At 42.6% G+C, this 18,623-nt stretch overlaps 1 protein-coding gene and 1 pseudogene across 1 annotated transcript; both read right to left on the bottom strand.

Moving 5' to 3' along the window:
- Nucleotides 1-2,430: 2,430 nt before the first annotated feature.
- LOC123179728 (putative leucine-rich repeat receptor-like protein kinase At2g19210) lies at nt 2,431-9,566 on the bottom strand (annotated as a pseudogene).
- A 3,569-nt stretch (nt 9,567-13,135) lies between these two features.
- LOC123043592 (putative leucine-rich repeat receptor-like serine/threonine-protein kinase At2g19230) lies at nt 13,136-15,757 on the bottom strand. Its single transcript, XM_044466120.1, has 10 exons — nt 15,627-15,757; nt 15,367-15,438; nt 15,211-15,282; nt 15,043-15,123; nt 14,792-14,955; nt 14,429-14,703; nt 14,207-14,333; nt 14,055-14,123; nt 13,327-13,969; nt 13,136-13,214 (listed from the first exon to the last, which is right to left on the bottom strand). The coding sequence occupies exons 1-10, from the start codon at nt 15,755-15,757 to the stop codon at nt 13,136-13,138; spliced, it is 1,713 nt and encodes a 570-aa protein (XP_044322055.1).
- Between the last annotated feature and the right edge of the window lie 2,866 nt (nt 15,758-18,623).

Below are 18,623 nucleotides of genomic sequence, written 5' to 3'. Positions count from 1 at the left end.
GTTACCATACGAGAGGACCCCGAAGGAGAACGCCGAGATTGCACGAACTGAAGTGGATGACTGGTTTCAAGGGTTGAAAGCAAAGAGTCATCCACTTTCGGAGGAGAAGGTAGATCCGGTGAAAGCAAAGCGCACTCTGGCTGCCCTGACAAAACCACCCAAGTCTCCGCCAAAAGGAAACTATGAGCACATTATTGGAAAGGAATTTGCCGAAGTGGAGCGGTCAGGAAGTACTGTGAGTGATCAAAGGCTGAAAGAACGACGAGCTGGGAAACAAATTGCCCAGCTCGGCAAACAAGCGAAGCAATTGTGCCCCCCGCTCAAGGTGCCTAGCGACAACGTCGCTAATGATCCGAGGATGGTGCCCGGTTATAGCAATCTTGCCGATTACCTGCCCGACGATGTACATTATGAACCCATGAAGGTGTAGATACAAAGATACGAGTACGGGAAGCCTCTCGTCAAAGATGAAAGATCTCTATCAACAGTGATGCGAAGATTGCATGATTGGTACTTGAAAATCTGCAGAGACTCTGGGGGAGGAGTACTTTGTATGTGAAAGTTAAAAAGGAGCATGACCTTGTTGGAATTGAACTGTTGCATGTTCCATTTGAGGAGTTCTTTCAGTTTTTCAATCAATTGGCCCTCGATAAAACAACGGTCGCCTGCTACTGTCTGTAAGTAGTACTACTTCTGTCATTAAGTCTCTTTATATAGCTCAGCTCTTTCATTGCATGTATTTATAATCACCCTCACTATATTATGCAGATTGAAGATCGCCGAATTGAAGAAAAGACAAGTCGGTGATATTGGGTTCATTAACACATATCTCATAGATGCAACTCAGGTTAAATTTCATGCGGCAGCTACCGAGGCCAACTTGCTACGATCGTTGGTAATAAATGAAAACAAAGATATAATACTCTTTCCTTACAACTTCAAGTGAGTGTTACTGTCTTGTGCGTATTCGGTTTCCCTTATATATTAGTCAAGGTTATAGTAATGTAATTGATGAGTTATGCATGCGTGTGCAGTTTCCATTATATTCTCCTAGAGATTAAGCTTGAGCAGGGACTAGTATCCGTCTTAGACTCAAGACGAAAAGATCCCCAGGACTATGCAGACATGACTCAAATACTCGAGAAGTAAGTTAAATCGATCATTATCCACCATATCAGCAACTTTGTTCATTTCTTGATATATCAAGTAATTGTTTCTTTGTCCGGCAGGGTTTGGAGAAAATTCACCAGAAAAGCTTCGGGACTGCCGAAGGAGCTGTAATTTAGAGACCCGAAAGTAAGTACTATAGTAGCATGTTCCGCGCATCTACTAGTGATTCAAGCGCTAGTTTCATCAATACCATTTGGCATTCTTACTTATCAGTTTGATTGACCTCTATTTCTTGTAAAGTGGTTGTGGCAGGAACAAGGGAATGATTTCTGTGGATACTACGTTTGCGAGTCCATCCGCCACACGGCCTGTGAGCGGGGCTACACTGACGAACAATATGGAGTACGTAAATAACAACATTCACAATTTTATTTTATTACCATCATTTGTGTTGAGTTTCATTCATTCATATATATATATATTGACCCCTTCTTTAAATTAGATGTTTCGGAAGCGGGATGAACTCCTAGCACCAGCTCGCATGCGAGCAATTCAAGAGGAATTGGCGGCATTCTTTCTTGACCACATGATCGCTGAAGACGGAGAATACTATGTGGACCCTGAGTCCGTATGATTATATTTGTAAGAGATAATTATTGTATATATGTAGCCGGTAGTGTTGGATAGATATACGAGAATTTGTTGTTCGATCAATCTTTCGGAGAAGGAGAGGTGGTCGATATCACTTCTCTCTGTATGCATATATGTTCGTGACGATCTTCTGTTTCCTTCGTCTGCTTACTAGCTAGCTAGCGTGTCTAGTCGTCTCTATACGTATGTATAGTACGTAGCGTCGATCAAGCACGGACATAAGAGAGGACACTTCTCTCTATTAATTATAGCTAGCTAACACAATATATGAAACACCTAAATTAACCCCCCAAAACCCCCACCCCCCCTTTCAAAAAAAAACAAAAACCCCAGCCACAGAAATGCTGACGTGTGGATGCCTATTGGTCCCGGTTGGTGCCCAACCGGGACCAAAGGGTCTCCTGCCTGGGCTACGCGCACAGGCCACGTGGAGGCCCATCTGTACCGGTTCTGGATTGAACCGGGACTAAAGGGACGGGGCATTAGTACCGACCCTTTAGTCCCGGTTCCAGAACCGGGACAAAAGGCCCTTACGAACCGGGACAACAGGTCCTTTTTCTACCAGTGACCACATATAAACTGGATATGTTTACATTTGTCCTCAAGCAACATGTGTAAATATCTCGTCAGTAAAATCTGTACCAGATTGGCTACCAAACATGGGAATCATCAACGTGCAATTGGACCTGTTGACATTGCAAGCACCCTCTTAACATTATGTTCCGGCTGAAATGTAGTGTTGTTCTGGTCTATATCAATAGACTGATTATCAAAGTAACCATCATAAGTCAAGTTCAGGTTGTCACCACCACGGCTACTATACGCGTCATCATTTGCATCCTCAAGAGTGCGGCCCTCCTCAAGATCAATGCATTCTTGCAGCTGCACCACTACACCGGTCATGGTGGGTCGCTGTGTCGATGCATATTCAGTGCACTTTAGCGCGATTTCCACCACCTTCCACACACTGTTGACATCATAAATGCCAGACATACGTGCATCAACCACACTTTCAATGTTGCCTTGCGACATGTGTTGCCGCGCCCATTGGATGATGCTGATAGGTGCAACTTCCCGTAGAATAGCCGGCTTGCCTGTAACTATCTCCAAAAGAACGACGCCAAAGCTATAGACATCACTCTTGGCCGTCGCCTGCATCGTTGCCTGGTCCTCAGGATCGACATACCCGGGTGTGCCAACGAGTGTGGTAGTGGACACATGTTTATTGTCAAGGCCTTGGACAAGCCGAAGTCAGCAATCCTAGCCTCCATCTTCGCATTTAAGAGGATATTGGTGGCTTTCACATCCCTGTGAACCAGAGGCGGGTTGCACCCCTTATGGAAATACTCTATCCCTGCAGATTCCCATACCAGCCGGTGCTCATGTTTCTAGAAACATTAGACATTCAATAACAACAGACTATATCGAAGTGTGTACCTTGTGAAGATTCAAGTGCGATTCGGAGTCTCTGTCTCCAGGACAAACATTGTCCTTTGAGTTTGCTTCCTACAAATAGTTTGACATTTTTTCCATTTAAAATGCTTAACAGACACTTGAAAATGAAGTTATACTCATATACAAATTACATACCTTCAATATGGTCATGGAGGGTTCCTTCTGACATGTACCCATAAACAAGTGCCAAATACTCCCCATCCTTGCAGTAACCAATCATGGTGACAAGATTTTTGTGATGAATCCGTGTCAAAATCCGAGCCTGGAAAAATGTCATAACTTATCAAATTTCACTCCAAAAGTCCTTCACTCAATACTGACAATGAAGTCATGAACCATGAATTGCAGTCAAACATTTTTTTTACCTCTGCAAGGAACTCCTTGACACCTTGACTAGAAGAATGAGATCGTAGCTTCACCGCCACCTGAGTGCCATCCTCTAGAAAACCGTCGTAGACGTACCCAAACCCTCCCCGTCCGAGTACTCGCTCGAAGTTGTTCGTTATCATCTTGAGCTCCTCGTAAGTGAACCGGCGGCTCTCAAGTTGCAGCGAACTGTCCCCATAGAGATCATCTCCCGACGCGCAGCTGGTCATCATCTCGTTCCGTGGCCTCACGGAGTTGTTCATTGATCCTTCACAGGTGACAAATAGCACAACCAGAATTAGTAGTGATCACTGATTGGTAAAATGGTCAGACAGTTGTTGTGCCCTTGCCAATGCCTCACCTTGGCCTTTTCGTCTTATAAAGCAAAAGAGTACTACCACTACTATGACCACCATTAGAACTGTAGGGATGGCAATGTAGATTGCTAACTTGCTCTTCTCTTTAGCTTTTTTAGTTGGCGGCTGACATGAATTGCCATTAGTGCAAATGTCTCGATTGTTGCCATATCTAGCAGAAGATGAAACGAAAATGGTTAATTAAATTTATGAACTTTATATCAAAGTATAGAATGGGAACTAAAATGGAAAAAAATACCTTAGATCGAGTGAGCCATCTTGGACCCTTACGACTAGTCCAGAGGGGATTGATCCATTGAGCTGGTTGCCTGACAAATCTCTGTTAAAAGAAATACTAGAACTATTGCATGACTCGAAGTAATTCATGGGAATGTTTATACTTTGAAAAAAGTTGCCTGACTTACAAAACTTTCAATGAAGTTAATTGCGAAAGAACATCCGGAATTGAGCCTACCAAGTTCTTGTTTGATAGATTCCTGCCAGACATGAAACATTTCCTTATCATTGTTGTTGTATAAAACTTCAACGGATGTTAAAATATATTTATAACTCAAGACATACAAGTATTGGACGACTTTGAGGTTGGCAAAAGATGATGATATATCACCGTTCAGACCTCTGGAGGACAGGTCGCTTCATAGAGCAAACATACGGTGGGTTAGTTTCACTCCATAGTTGCAATTTCACATTTGAAATTTCCAATTATAATTTTCACTAACATAAGAGCCGTACAGATATGAACTACTCACACTCTTGTAATCCGTGATGGCGTAGCTGCATGTCAAGCTGTCCCACACCATGACAGTCCCCGGACCGCATGGGTCGCCCATCCAGTTTTTACCCACCTGATACTTTGCCTTGATCGCCGTGATGGCAGACACTGCAGTCAGCAGCATTCAGTTTCTCACTGGAATTCTGCCAATTCCTAGTAATTGCCTCAGTTTTTTCAGAATTTGCATACTACTCTGTGTCTTATGTTGCACTCAGGTTTAGTAGGATGTTTCTGCAGTTTTATACTGGTTAGAAGGTTATTGTTGGAGTGGAGTAACTTGAGACAGGCTGATTAAATGTTGATCTCAAGGTTTAGAAATGTGACTGTTGTTTATAAAACTCCACGCTCATAAAGTGTGTGCTTTTCGGGAAAAAATAAAAGAAAAGGTGTGTGCTTGTCCATCTACGAATTTTATGTGCCTACAACCTACAATTCCACATACCGTCCTGGGAGTTTGTGGTAAGGTTGGTGCCTTGGTGGTGGGTACAACTGAGAACAATTCGAGAGCGTTGATGATCGGTGGGAGCGTCGAGTTGGCCGTGCCGTTGATGGAGATGATGTAGTAGCTCTTCCGGATGGCGAAGGTATTGTAGCTAGCGTCCCCGTACAGGTGTGGTGGCCTGACGGCATCTCGGTTCAACAAATTGCCATTGAGGTTGATGTAGAACTCGCGCACAGCGTTGCTTGGGAGGAGCTGCAACTCGGAGAAGTGCATGATGATGATGTATCCTGGGGACGGGTCGTTGGGCTGGAGCTGGGGCTCCCAGTCGAATTCTATGTTGTGCGAGGCATTCCGCGGCCTGATCGCGGTCTGCATCACCGCCGTCGGCGCCTCGAAGGGGCTGTCGGCTTCATACTTCACCTTCCTCGTCGTCGATAACTCGGTCCACGATGAAGAGTTGACCCAAGGGAGCCATATTCTATCGTGTGGATCATCAGGATACCTGGTCGATATTGTGTTCATGGTTAGTAATTAACTAAGATTATTGATGTGGCTAGGTCTCAGTCGACTCAGATTTAACCAAGTCTTAATCAAGTGACATTACATGCAAGAGAGATAAAGAAAAGACTGGAAAAAAATTACACGGATCTCAATGTAAGATCTCACGGATATAGTATTGATTGAGATATAGCAAGACTATAAGGGTTTTTTTTAGAAAAAGAGGCATAAGCCCCGGCCTCTGCATCACATTGATGCACACAGCCATTTTATTAAAAATCAAAGAGGTCCAAAAGTCTCCTCAAGCATTCTCAAAATATCATAAAGAAACCAATGCCACACGCGGCCAAAACAAAAAAGCCACAACCGGCTAAAATAGCTTAAGCTGCCTACACACCTAATCTATTACTGAACCGCCATCCATATCAGTTGTAAGTATCCCGTGCAACCGTTTCCCATCGGTTGCACCCAATAGCCATGTGCGCCCTGTGGTCCGTATGGCTCAGCAAGGACCACGTACGGATCCATGTAGACGCTCTGAAGATGACCTGCAAAAAATTAGTAATGTGTTGTCTGTTAAAAGCCATGCCATTCCGACAATTCCATATAGCCCAAAGCAACACACATGCTCCGACTCTGATTTGTGCTGCTGTCTGAGGTCTCACCCCGTTCAGCCAGTTATGAAAGAATTGTGATATTGAAGTTGACGGATTGACATTAAGAGCCACATGAATAGTTCTCCAGAATAACCTAGCAAGCGGGCATTTGGTAAACAAATGTTCAATTGTTTCGTTTTGATCACAAAAGCAACAACGGGAACTCCCTACCCAATTACGTTTGGCTAGGCTATCTTTGGTTAAAATGACACTTTTGTGAACAAACCACATAAACACTTTTATTTTCAACGGCACTTTAATCCTCCAAATATGGCCCGACCTTGGGATGTCTCCGGTATTGATTAAATCCGTATACATAGTTTTAATTGTGAAGACTCCTGACACCGTTAACTTCCAAACTATCGTGTCATTGGCATCCGACAGATTAATATCCATTAATCTACGCACGAGATGCAACCATGTATCCCAACGTGGACCTATAAGTGCCCGTCTAAAATGAATATTGAGCGGACTGGACTGTAACACTGAAGCAACCGAAACATCTTTCCGTTGTGCCATGTTATATAAACTTGGATACTGTAACGCTAATGGAGTGTCACCTAACCAGGTATCCTTCGAGAATCTAGTTCCTTGCCCATTCCCTACTCTAAATCCCACTTTGTTAAAGAAAGCAACTTTCGTCCTCATAAGTCCTTTACAAAACGGTGAGTCGGTGGGTTGTGTCGTTACGTGAGCCAAAGACTTCGCATATAAGTATTTGTTACGCAATAACTGCAGCCACACACCCTCTGTCTCTACCGAAAGACGATATAACCATTTGCTCAGCAAGCATCTGTTTTTTACCTCTAAATTCTCAACACCCAAGCCACCCTGGTCCTTCGGTCTACAAATTATATCCCACCTGGCAAGCCTATATTTAGCCTTGTTCTCATCCATTTGCCAAAAGAATCTGGATCGGTAAAAGTCTAATCTTTTCCGTACTCCTACTGGTACTTCAAAGAAAAAAAGGAGGAACATCGGCATGCTAGTCAGAACCGAGTTAATAAGAATTAATCTTTCTCCATAAGATAAAAGTTTGCCTTTCCAGCAACTTAGTTTCTTCTCAAACCGATCCTCAATACACTTCCATTCTTTGTTAGTTAGTTTGCGATGGTGAATTGGTATCCCTAGATATGTAAAGGGAAGCGCACCTAATTCACATCCGAACAACTGTTTATAGCTTTCTTGTTCCTCCTTGGCGCGTCCAAAGCAGAACAATTCGCTCTTATTAAAATTAATCTTAAGTCCGGATAGTTGTTCGAACAAGCAAAGCACTAACTTCATGTTCCTTGCTTTCGCAAGGTCATGTTCCATAAAAATAATTGTGTCATCCGCATACTGTAGGATGGAAACCCCACCATCCACCAAATGTGGGATTAGACCTCCTACTTGGCCTTCTTGTTTCGCCCTATTAACAAGAACGGTCAACATGTCGACAACAACATTGAACATAATTGGAGACATGGGATCACCTTGCCTTAATCCCTTAAGCGTCTGAAAGTAATGACCAATATCATCATTCACTTTAATACCAACGCTGCCTCCCTGCACAAAGGATTCAACCTGCTTTCTCCAGGCGTCATCAAATCCTTTCATGCGCAAGGCCTGTTGCAGAAAAGGCCATTTGAATTTACCATAAGCCTTTTCGAAATCCACCTTGAAAATCACTCCATCGAGTTTCTTCGAGTGGATTTCATGAAGGGTCTCATGTAGGACAACCACCCCTTCTAGGATATGTCGCCCTGGCATGAAAGCAGTCTGCGTTGGCTGAACCACCGTATGTGCAATCTGTGTAAGATGGTTTGTGCCAACTTTCGTGAAAATTTTAAAACTCACATTGAGTAGACATATCAGTCTAAATTGCTCAATGCGGATTGCTTCCTCCTTCTTTGGCAATAAAGTGATAGTTCCAAAATTTAATTTGAAAAGTTGTAAGTGCCCATTAAAGAGATCATGAAACATAGACATCAAATCTCCTTTAATGATACCCCAACACTTCTTGTAGAATTCAGCTGGAAAACCATCCGGACCAAATGCTTTATTGTTTTTCATTTGGGCAATCGCCTCATATACCTCCTTCTCAGAAAAAGGAGCTGTGAGGATCTCATTCTCGTCATTCCGAAGTTGAGGGATATCATCTACTCTTGCCTCATCCAGGCTGACAAAATTCTCAACTGGATCCCCAAACAATTGTTTATAATAGTTAGTGATGTACAGCTTTAGGTTCTCATGACCTACAATCGTACCCTCATCCTGTTCAAGCCGGATTATTTTCTTCTTCCTATGTTTTCCATTTGCAATCATATGGAAAAATTGTGTGTTGTTATCCCCTTGTACAACGCGCCGCACTTTTGCTCTAACCGCCCACTTCATTTCTTCCTCTCTAAGAAGCTTCGTAAGGTTACTGTCATGGAAACAAAAGCGGTAATTAAGCTTGTGATCTTGGTACTATCACACACACACACACAAAAAAATGATCTTTGGCATACCTGATGCCGGTGTTTTGGTCCCCGCCAAAGTTGAACCTGGCCAACAGGACGAGCCCCTGCGCCGCGGTCACGTGCGGGTACATTGTCTTTTTGAGCGGCCTGAGGTCCAGCCCGGAGATGAAGGGCATCCCGGCGCCGGTGTTGATCATGCAGACCTGCACGTAGTCATCCGGCACCACGACAATGACCTCCACGAACTTCGCCGCGAATGGGCTGGAGATGTTCACGGTGCGCCAAAAGTTGACGCCGATGTGAAGGTCAAACATGGGCAGCCGATGAAGGCCGTCGTAGTTGCCGTACATGAACCTGGCCCGGACGAGGTACTTGAGCCCGGGTACGATCGACCGGAGCGTGTAGCAGTTCCCCGCGCCGGTTGCGAAGCTACGCAAGTTGAACCAGCTCTTGCCCATCAACGGAGTTACATACTCGGCCGAGATGTTGTGGCAGGTTCCAGCGTCGTCTGTGAAGCCACCGTTGTCCGCGGAGACGGAGAGTTTGGTGGTGTTGTCCACATAGCCCGTGCCCTGCAGTCCGCAGTCTATGGTGATAAATCCTGCAGTGTACACCATGAGATGGATGGATCACGGGGTGTGTAGAATTATCCATTGCGTTGTGATCATTTGAGACAACATGAGAATAAACTTTGAGCATGCCTGAAGGTACTGTACCTTTGCTGTCGGGCTGGGCACGAGCTTGGAATACGCCGCTGGCGGTGAGGCAGAGAAAGAGCAGCCACGGCGTGGCCGCCATTGGTCGTGGCGTTAATTGCTCTGGTGCACACGCAAGAAGCAGCTAATGGAGCATCCAACATGACAAATGTCTGTGATATGTGCAGCCTCAACTCAATCCCTTCGGATAAAAAAAATTAGACAACTTGCGCAGCCTTAATCTAAATACTAAGCCAACTCTGTTCGACTGTCACATCAAGACCCAGTACTAAAACCTTTAGCCAACGTCGGGGGTACACCAAGGAAGCGGCGAGTCGCTGTACGCCTGTACCCACCCACGAGGCCACTACAAGATCGGTTCAGAAGAAAAGAATGTGAGTTGACATGGGTTTGCAGAGATTCTTATTCTCTTTGAGGCAAGACATGGGCTAGAGAGTTGACACTGCCTTCCAACTGGTCGACGGCGACTTCCTCTTGTGTGAGGGCGCACCAAGCCACGAACTGGTCGACCACGTCCAGCAGCCCCCTCTTCTTCTTGTCACTTTTTTCTTCTCCACAGCCGCTGTGGTGGATTGGAGAAGGAACAAGATTACACTACGTTACCGACAATAAAACACAGGTGAGGTCGTCGAGTCGTGTGAAGGTATCCGTAAGTTTTTCGGTAAACGAAATAGTATGTTAATATTCGCAACATACTATTTTTTTATATGTACACCAGCACGATATTAAAAAATAGTCAAGACTTGGAAAATGCACACGGTCAAAATAGTCAAGACTTGGAGAAAGGGAAAGACACACCGCGTCGCCAACCATTGATGGTGAGATCATGGGTTTTCATCCCCAAAGACAACTCTGAGTGATGTCTTCAAGGAAACAGCTTATAAACACATTCATTGCAAGGTACAAGCAACTAAAGTCAGACCTATCGATTTTCGCCCTAGAACTCAAGACTGGGTACTTGAGAAGCACTTTCAAACTGTCGTCACGCTTAGTTGTCACTTACACTAGCCGACCTCAAGCCCATGGCATATGCATATGAAGACAAATACTTGCATGGATGGTCCGGACATGGCCATTCTCATGCAGTTCGATGACCATAACAACAAAAGGTTGAAAACATGACATGGACCATCAATCCAGCCAAAAAAGACACAATAGGCGTTGCCAAAATCCCATGGAGGGACTCTCGAGCAGCATCGCTCATCCTCCCAAGCGGCGTGTGGTTGTGGATCTAGACCGTTACCGCGATAGCCATTACCACCTTCGATTAAAAAATTGCCACACACACACACACAGAGATGCAACGCTGCCCTTTATCACAATGTGGTGTGCGAACCAAGCTACCATGCGCCAACAAATAAGCCCATGCAAGGGTCATCACTCCAGCACTATGACGACACAATCACAGGTGTCCTCATGAGTGGTGGATCAGCGGTAACAACTACCAAAAAGGCGCTCACACGCTACATCCGGATGGATCAAGTCGTACCAGCATCGACATCATGTCGGTATTGGCCACGCCATGCGAACCAGATCAGCAGACTGTGCTTAAGACTGGAACTGGCTCCACTGATGTTTCCAGAGACGACCACAACACCGGCCACCTCCGTGTGGTACCAAACCGACATCCAATTGTGCAGGTACCACACACCACCACAACACCCCATGATGGATGCCCTATCGCCGCCATCAGCCAAGTGACTTTGCTCGACGTCTGCACCAATGGTGAGGGTGTGTGGCAAGTGGAAGAGTGGGCTGAGTGGGGGCACAATCTAGTTGCCGGTTGTGTCACGGGGAAACAACGATGGGTCCAACTAGGGGTTTTCTAGAGCATGGTGCATGCCTTTCTGGTAAATGGCAACCAGCTAGAGATGAGAAGGAAACATGGAGTGGTTGGTTGATCGGAGATTTACCATGCCTTCTAACTGGTCCTCATTCTTGCTACAACCTATGGATCCATGACTTCTTTTTCTTGGGTCATTATTCATGATTAACACAATGTTAAAATGAAGAGGCTCTGTAACTTCAATCCTAAGTTACTCACTACAACATGTGTGAGGTTAACGCTGATATCTTAATGACAACCCGTTATGGTGGCTTCCACGTGTTGTTTACCCTTGACGAAATGCTTCCTTGACGCGATACTTTCGGTCATGGAAGATCACCGTTCCATGATGAAATGGTGAATATTCTCATGGAACACATCTATGACAACACATGTACCATTATCTTGGTTCTGTCATAAAATCGTCATGAATGTACATGGATGACAAAAAAAATGACTTACTATGACAAACGTATCATCACGGATGTGTCTTTTTTTGTAGCGTCAGGATACTTGATTATGAATCTCTTGCTCTTGTGTTTCAAAAGATAATCTCCCCTTGCACTCAGACTCTATCAAGATTTGTCTTGTGGATTTGAAAAGTATGAATGGAAAGATAAGGGGGGAATTATGTCTCGAAGGATTGACTTGGATGTTGAGGAAGAAAGCCCTTTGAAATAAGCACAAGAAGATGGAGTTCTCTCTCAGAATGTATGATAGGAGTGGAGTTTCCTTCGAGTGAATAGATGGGGTGGGTGAGGTTATTAATAGACTGGACCGGAAATTTGACCGTTGCAGCCATTTTAACATAGCTCGGAAGCTCCGAAGTGATCAGATCAATAGCTTCGATGTGTACGAAAGGTAGCAACTTTCATATTGCATGGTCAGTCTGAAAGGAAGTGATTCAGAGTCTCCAATGTCAGTGGCATACTCTCTGTAAACACTTCAGAAATTCTGATCGAATGGTTTTAGAAATTCTGAGAAGGCGACTGGATGTTTTCCAAGTGCTTCAGCAGTTCCAAAATGGAATAGTTGGCAGCTCCGAATGACTAGGCTTTTGCAATGGCTATATCTAGTGAACCACTTGCCAATTCCGACTGGAAGAGCTCAGCAACTCCGAAGTGTATGAAAGTTAGGTAGAAATAGTGGAGGAATTTTGAAGGCTTTTGAGGATTTTTGGAGTTTGATCATTAAACACTTGGAGAAAAAAAGACTCATCATGGCTTTCTCTCCCTTGTTGATAGTATCAGCATGCCTATGGACTAAATGTGATCTTCGATCACTCAAATGAAAATGAAAATGAAAAATCCTTGGGCTAGACCAACACTTGCCTTCATGTAAATTTGTGGGTGTCACCTTCCATTTCCTTTTTTGCACCCCAACGAACTTTCCTAAAATGAACCTGTAGTAGGCATTAGTTCCTTGAGATATGTCAACATTAATTACCAAACTTCACCTAGGCGAGATGCACTTTCACCTGGAGTATGGGTTCCTAATAGTAGTTATGTAGTGGCATATCTCTTTCTGCTTTGATATATAGATTACATAAGTTTTCCTGCATGATTGCGATTATCATGGTTGTATGGATTTTTTATGTGGTAGCATATCTCTTTCTGCTTCCATGTCTATTGATATTTGTTTTCTACTCTAATCATTCACCTATTTAGATATATTTGTCTCACTAATTAACACATTTAGAAGTGACTATCATACAATATTTTTTGTCAATTAGCAACAAACAACCAAGAATGGCATAGTTTACATGCAATAAACTTATAAACATTGATCTCAAGGTCCTATTTCAAATTAAACTAATAATTCACTCTTTATGTGTTCGGATATATCAGTACAGCATGTGCACTCACTTCACCAAAAGCAATATGTTTCAATATCTCATCTAGATCCCTTCAAGAGAAAGAAAAAAAAACTATAGAATCTATTGTTACATTCATACGAAATTCTCAAACAATTATAGGAGTTGTCAACGTGTAGCAGGACCGGTAGGCATTGCATGCACCCTCTTGACATCGTGTTCAATTTGAAATGTATGCTATCATTGGACTGGTCAGCAATATACGCATTATAACTCAAGTCTGGGTTGTCACTGCCACCACTCATATAGAAGCCATTGTTCCCAGCTTTAATGGTGCAGCCTTCCTCAAGCTCAATGCATTCTTGCAGTTGAGCCACCACATCGCTCATGGTGGGTCGTTGCGGCGACACATATGCAGTGCACTTTAGTGCAATTTCCACCACTTTCCATACACTGTTGACATTGTAAATGCCACACATACGTGCATCAACCACACTTTCAATGTTGTCCTGCGCCATCCGTTGTCGTGACCAATGACTAATGCTGATGGGTACTGCCTCCCGCACTACGGCAGGTTTCCCAGTGACCAGTTCCAGCAGCACGACGCCGAAACTGTACACGTCGCTCTTGGCTGTTAGCTGCATCGTCGCGTGGTACTCCGGGTCGACATATTCGGGTGTGCCAACGAGTGTCGTTGTGGACACGTAGTCATTGCCGCCAATGAAAGGCTTGGATAAGCCGAAGTCAGCAATCCTAGCCTCTAACCTCGCGTTCAAGAGGATGTTGGTGGCCTTTACATCCCTGTGAATTATAGGCGGATCGCACCCCTTGTGTAGATACTCCAACCCTGGAAATCACCGTACACGCTAATGCTCATGTGTTTGGAAACATAAAATATTAAACAACAACAAACTCGACACTAAAGTGCATACCTTGTGCAGATTCAAGTGCAATTCGGAGTCTTTGTCTCCACAATGAACATCCTCCATTGTGTTTGCTTCCTATAAATAGTTTTACATTTGGTCAAATTGGAAATCTCAAGAAACATTTAAATCTGAAGTTAACAGGTGAACAACGTGCGTGCCTTCAAGATGCTCATGTAGTGTTCCCTCTGACATATACTCGTAGACGAGTGCCATGTACTCCCCATCCTTGCAGTAACCAATCATGGTGACAAGATTTTTGTGATGAATCCGTGTTAAAATATGAGCCTAGGGAAACGTTCACAGCTTATAAATTTTACCCTGAAATTTCTTGGCACAATCCCTACCTTGAAACATCAAGTGCAATCAAAGAAGACATGTACCTCTGCAAGGAACTCCTTGAAACCTTGACTGGAAGAATGAAACCGTAACTTTACCGCCACCTGAGTGCCATCCTCCAGAAAACCATCATAGACGTACCCAAACCCTCCCTGGCCAAGTACTCGTTGGAAGTTGTTTGTTATCATCTTGAGCTCTTCGTATGTGAACCGGCGACTCTCAAGTTGATGCAGTGGAAAACTGTCCCTATGAGCATTGTTTCCCGACACATAGCTCGTCGTGGCTTCATTTTGTGGCTCCACGGAGTTATTCATTGATCCTTAATAGGTGACGAACAGTACAACTAGACTTAGTAGTGTGATTGGGAAAAAGATTAGGCGGTGATTGTGCTCATGTCGATGCCTTACCTTGTCTCTTCCATCTTAGCGAGCACAAGAGTACTACCACTACTATCACCACTATCATGGACACAACCACAGGGACGGCAATGTAGATGGCCAGATTGCTCTTTCGTTTAGTTGCCAACCGACATGAATTGTCATTGGCGCAAAGGTCTCGATTGTTGCCATATCTAACAAATATTAAATAAATATGTGGGCTATGATGTTAGATAGAATTGGAATTAAAATGTGTGGGTGGGTGTGGGGGGTAGGGGTACCTTAGATTCAGTGAGCCGTCTTCAACTCTTTTGAGAAGTCTAGATGGGATTGCTCCATTGAGCTGGTTGTGTGACAAATCTCTGCAGAAAAGAAATACTAAGACAATTTACATGACTCAGAAGTAATTCATGGGAATGCTAAATTTTGACAAAAGTTGCCCGGCTTACAGAACTGTCAATGAAGTTAACTGCGAAAGGGCATCTGGAATTGATCCTACCAAGTTATTGTTTGATAGATTCCTGTGAGATATGAAACACTTTCTTATCGTTTTTGTTGCACAAAACTAAGTGGACATTAGGACAGATCCATAACATAAGACGTACAAGTACTGGATAGCTTTGAGATCGGTGAAAGAAGATGAGATATCACCGTTCAGACCTCTCAAGGACAAGTCTCTGCATATAGCAAATGATCAGTGGATCAGTTTCAATTGATGATAGTAGAAACGTAACCCTCTTCTCCATTTAATATTACCAGTTATGGTTTTCACTAACATAAGATCCTAACAAATTGATATGAACTACTTCCTCCATAAAGAAATATAAGAGTGTTTGGATCACTACTTTAGTGATCTAGTACTTACAAGCGTATAATCCTTGGGGGCCTTGCAGTGGCGTAGCTACATGTCAACCTGTCCCACACCATAACAGTCTCCGGACCGCACGGGTCACCAAACCAGTTTTTATGCACCTGATACTTCACCTTGATTGCCATGATCGCAGACACTGCAGTTAGTAGTTCTCAATTTTTCAATGCGCTTTTGATTTTGCTATTTGCTAATTCACAGTTGCTTCAGATATTCAGAATTTGTGTACTGCTATATAAATCTAAAATTGCACCTGTTGAGAACGTGTGCAATTTAGTGAAACATTTGTGCAATTTTATTAGTTAGCATGTTAGAAGAGATTTAAAAGAATCTCAAGCCACTTATTGTTAGGTTTAATCTTGATCTCAAGTATTTGCATGTATGAGTTTTGCATGTAGTAGAGTCTAGGGTGTAAAGTGTCCGGCGAAGCTTCAGTGTTGTGCGCGGAAAGGAGGCGAGATGCCGGGCTGCTATGCAATATGGCAAGTACGGCGAGATGCCAAATGTGCCGTGCGACACGGCGATGTCGTGAGAAGCGGCAAGGCGCGGCAGAAGGTGGAGCGTGACATGCAACATATTGAACCGGTGAGTCATTCAGATGGGTTTGAAGCAGCCATGCATGCATGAGGTAGTTGGCATGTTGCGGAGTGATTCGGTCGTGTTGATTAGTACATGCACGTCATTAGCTGGTGGAGGTTGCACGTAGAAGAATTAGTGGAGTAGTGGCACAGGACGTGTGCATAGAAAGTGGATCAGGACGTTGGCCTATGGCCGTGTGAGTTCGAGCGTGAGTTTAGAGATTAGCTGGTAGTACGATCGTGTGTGAGTCTGTTGTACTATAAGCTATTTAAGGTGAACAAAGAAATGAGAAAGTGAGGCTGTGAGGGCTAGAGGAAACCATGTAGCATATGTGTTGTCACCGGGAGCAAAGGCAAAGCTAATTTTCTCCCAGGTGAATGTGCGTGTGCGTGTGTGTTTTCTGTCCCGGTGTGTGTCCTTGTGTTCTTGAGAGACAAAGGAGAGAAGAGAGAGTTGTGCGAGGGAGCTCGAGGTAGAAGAAGGTCGGCGCTGCGAGGAGGCGGCGCCAACACTTATGAATATGTAACTCTTTTCAGTGTGTGCTTGTCCATCTATATGTATCTTTTGGGACAGGCTAGGTGTCAGTTGACTGATTTTTGTTTTCCGGTCAGTCGACTGACCAATAACGTTTTCAGTCGATTTGCTCTACTCGACCGTTCCAGTACTACCTGCTCACTTCATCATCCAACTGCTCATTTCACTTCACGCATGCATGTATTTCTTCCTTGCTGCGTCCGGATGTACGTATCGGAACATTTTTTAACGGAAACTAACTAATCTTATTCTCATGGTGGCAACTATACGTACGTAACATAATTTGATTCTCCTGTGTAATATTCAAGCGACAATCATGCACGTCCCTATTCAATCGAGCCTAAAATAAAAATAAACTTTCTAAGATATAATGAATTACGAACATTGGGACTGCCCTTTAAGAAGAAAGAACAAAAAATAAAATTTAATGACAAAATTTGTGCATAATTTACACATAAATTGCGGCTTTTCTTAATATGCAACAATAAGAATATAATAGTGAAATTTTGCAAAAGATAAGTTGTATACGAAAAATGAATTAATCGCATTGGTATTACCCGTAAAAAAATACAAAATATATTAAAAAAAATAATTTTGTTTCCTAAGGAAGAATGAATTAGTGCTATAGCTAGTACCCTTTAAGAATAAACAAAATAAAAAATAAATGATCAAAAAATTGCACAAAGTTTACGCTAAAATTATGTTTTTTAATAATATGCAAGAATAAGCATATAATAAGTGAATTTTCGCAATAAATTTTTTTCAAGAAGAAATGATTAGTGGCATTGGTATTACCATTTAAGAAGAAGATGATGAAAAAATTGCATACAATTTGCACAAAAATGCCCCTTTTGTAACATGAAAAGCATATAATAGTAATTTTTTGTGAAAAAAAATATATTCCTATGAAGGAATAAATTGATATTACCCATAAACAAAATCAAAATAATGAAGTTTTCTAAGAAAGAATGAAACCCTTTAAGAAAAAAGAAAATGAAAAAGAAAAAACTTTCGAAACTTACACAACAATTTGCACTTACATTGCACTTTTTGAAATATGCAAAGAATAAGCATATAATAGTGCATGTTTCTCATTCTACTATAGTTTACACATAGTGTAACTGAAATAATGTATTTCCTTTAAGAAGTCGGAAAATAAAGAAAAACTTGCGCACAACTTTGCACCGAAATTGCACTTTATCGTAATATGCAAGAATAATCATATAATCATGAAATTTTGGAAAATGTTATATAGTATTTGTTTGTATATAATTACACTCAGCCAAAAAACCACAAAAAAACAATAAATGAAAGAAAAAAAGAATAAACACATAGAAACATAAATAGAAATAAAAAATGAAGCAAAAATACCTACAAAAGACAGAATTAAATTTCCACAAATAGGGGTCAATCGATTCCACATAGCCCAACTCACCATCAAAATGATATAAAAAAAAAGAAAACAACACAAATCTCCAAGCAGAATCGGACGGTCACAAAATCGACTGGTCACTTTTTTTCTTAACCACCTTGTAGCCTCATATATTCATCTCAAAGCATGCATGAATACTGTGGACTTTAGCGGCTGAAACTATGTTAGGTTGTGACGCAAGAGCACGTACATATAGGCGCCATGCGCACATAAACATACAGACACACCCACATGCATACACACACAAGCACCACACACACTCATCATTAGCTTTTTGGTTGTGCGGATGGAGCATAATTAATACTAAAACTAATACAAAACTAAAGGAGATTTTTAAAGAGAAAGGAATTAAATTCGCACAAATCATTGGCATTGGTATTACCATTCAGAAAGAAGGAAAATGGAAAATAAATTAAACAAATGATGAAAAAAAATTTAGATAACTTACA

This window comes from Triticum aestivum, chromosome 1A, assembly GCF_018294505.1.
Source record: "Triticum aestivum cultivar Chinese Spring chromosome 1A, IWGSC CS RefSeq v2.1, whole genome shotgun sequence".
Lineage (NCBI taxonomy): Eukaryota > Viridiplantae > Streptophyta > Magnoliopsida > Poales > Poaceae > Triticum > Triticum aestivum.
This window is presented reverse-complemented; position numbering and strand designations above follow the sequence as displayed.

Excerpts from the sequence above, each read along its gene's own strand:
- LOC123043592 (XM_044466120.1), bottom strand. The coding sequence starts at position 15,757 with ATGGCAATCAAGGTGAAGTATCAGGTGCATAAAAACTGGTTTGGTGAC. Across the intron at positions 15,124-15,210 it reads TTAACTTCATTGACAGTTCT|AGATTTGTCACACAACCAGC; the intron begins GTAAGCCGGGCA and ends TCTTTTCTGCAG. Across the intron at positions 13,970-14,054 it reads TGCACTTGAATCTGCACAAG|GGTTGGAGTATCTACACAAG; the intron begins GTATGCACTTTA and ends GGTGATTTCCAG.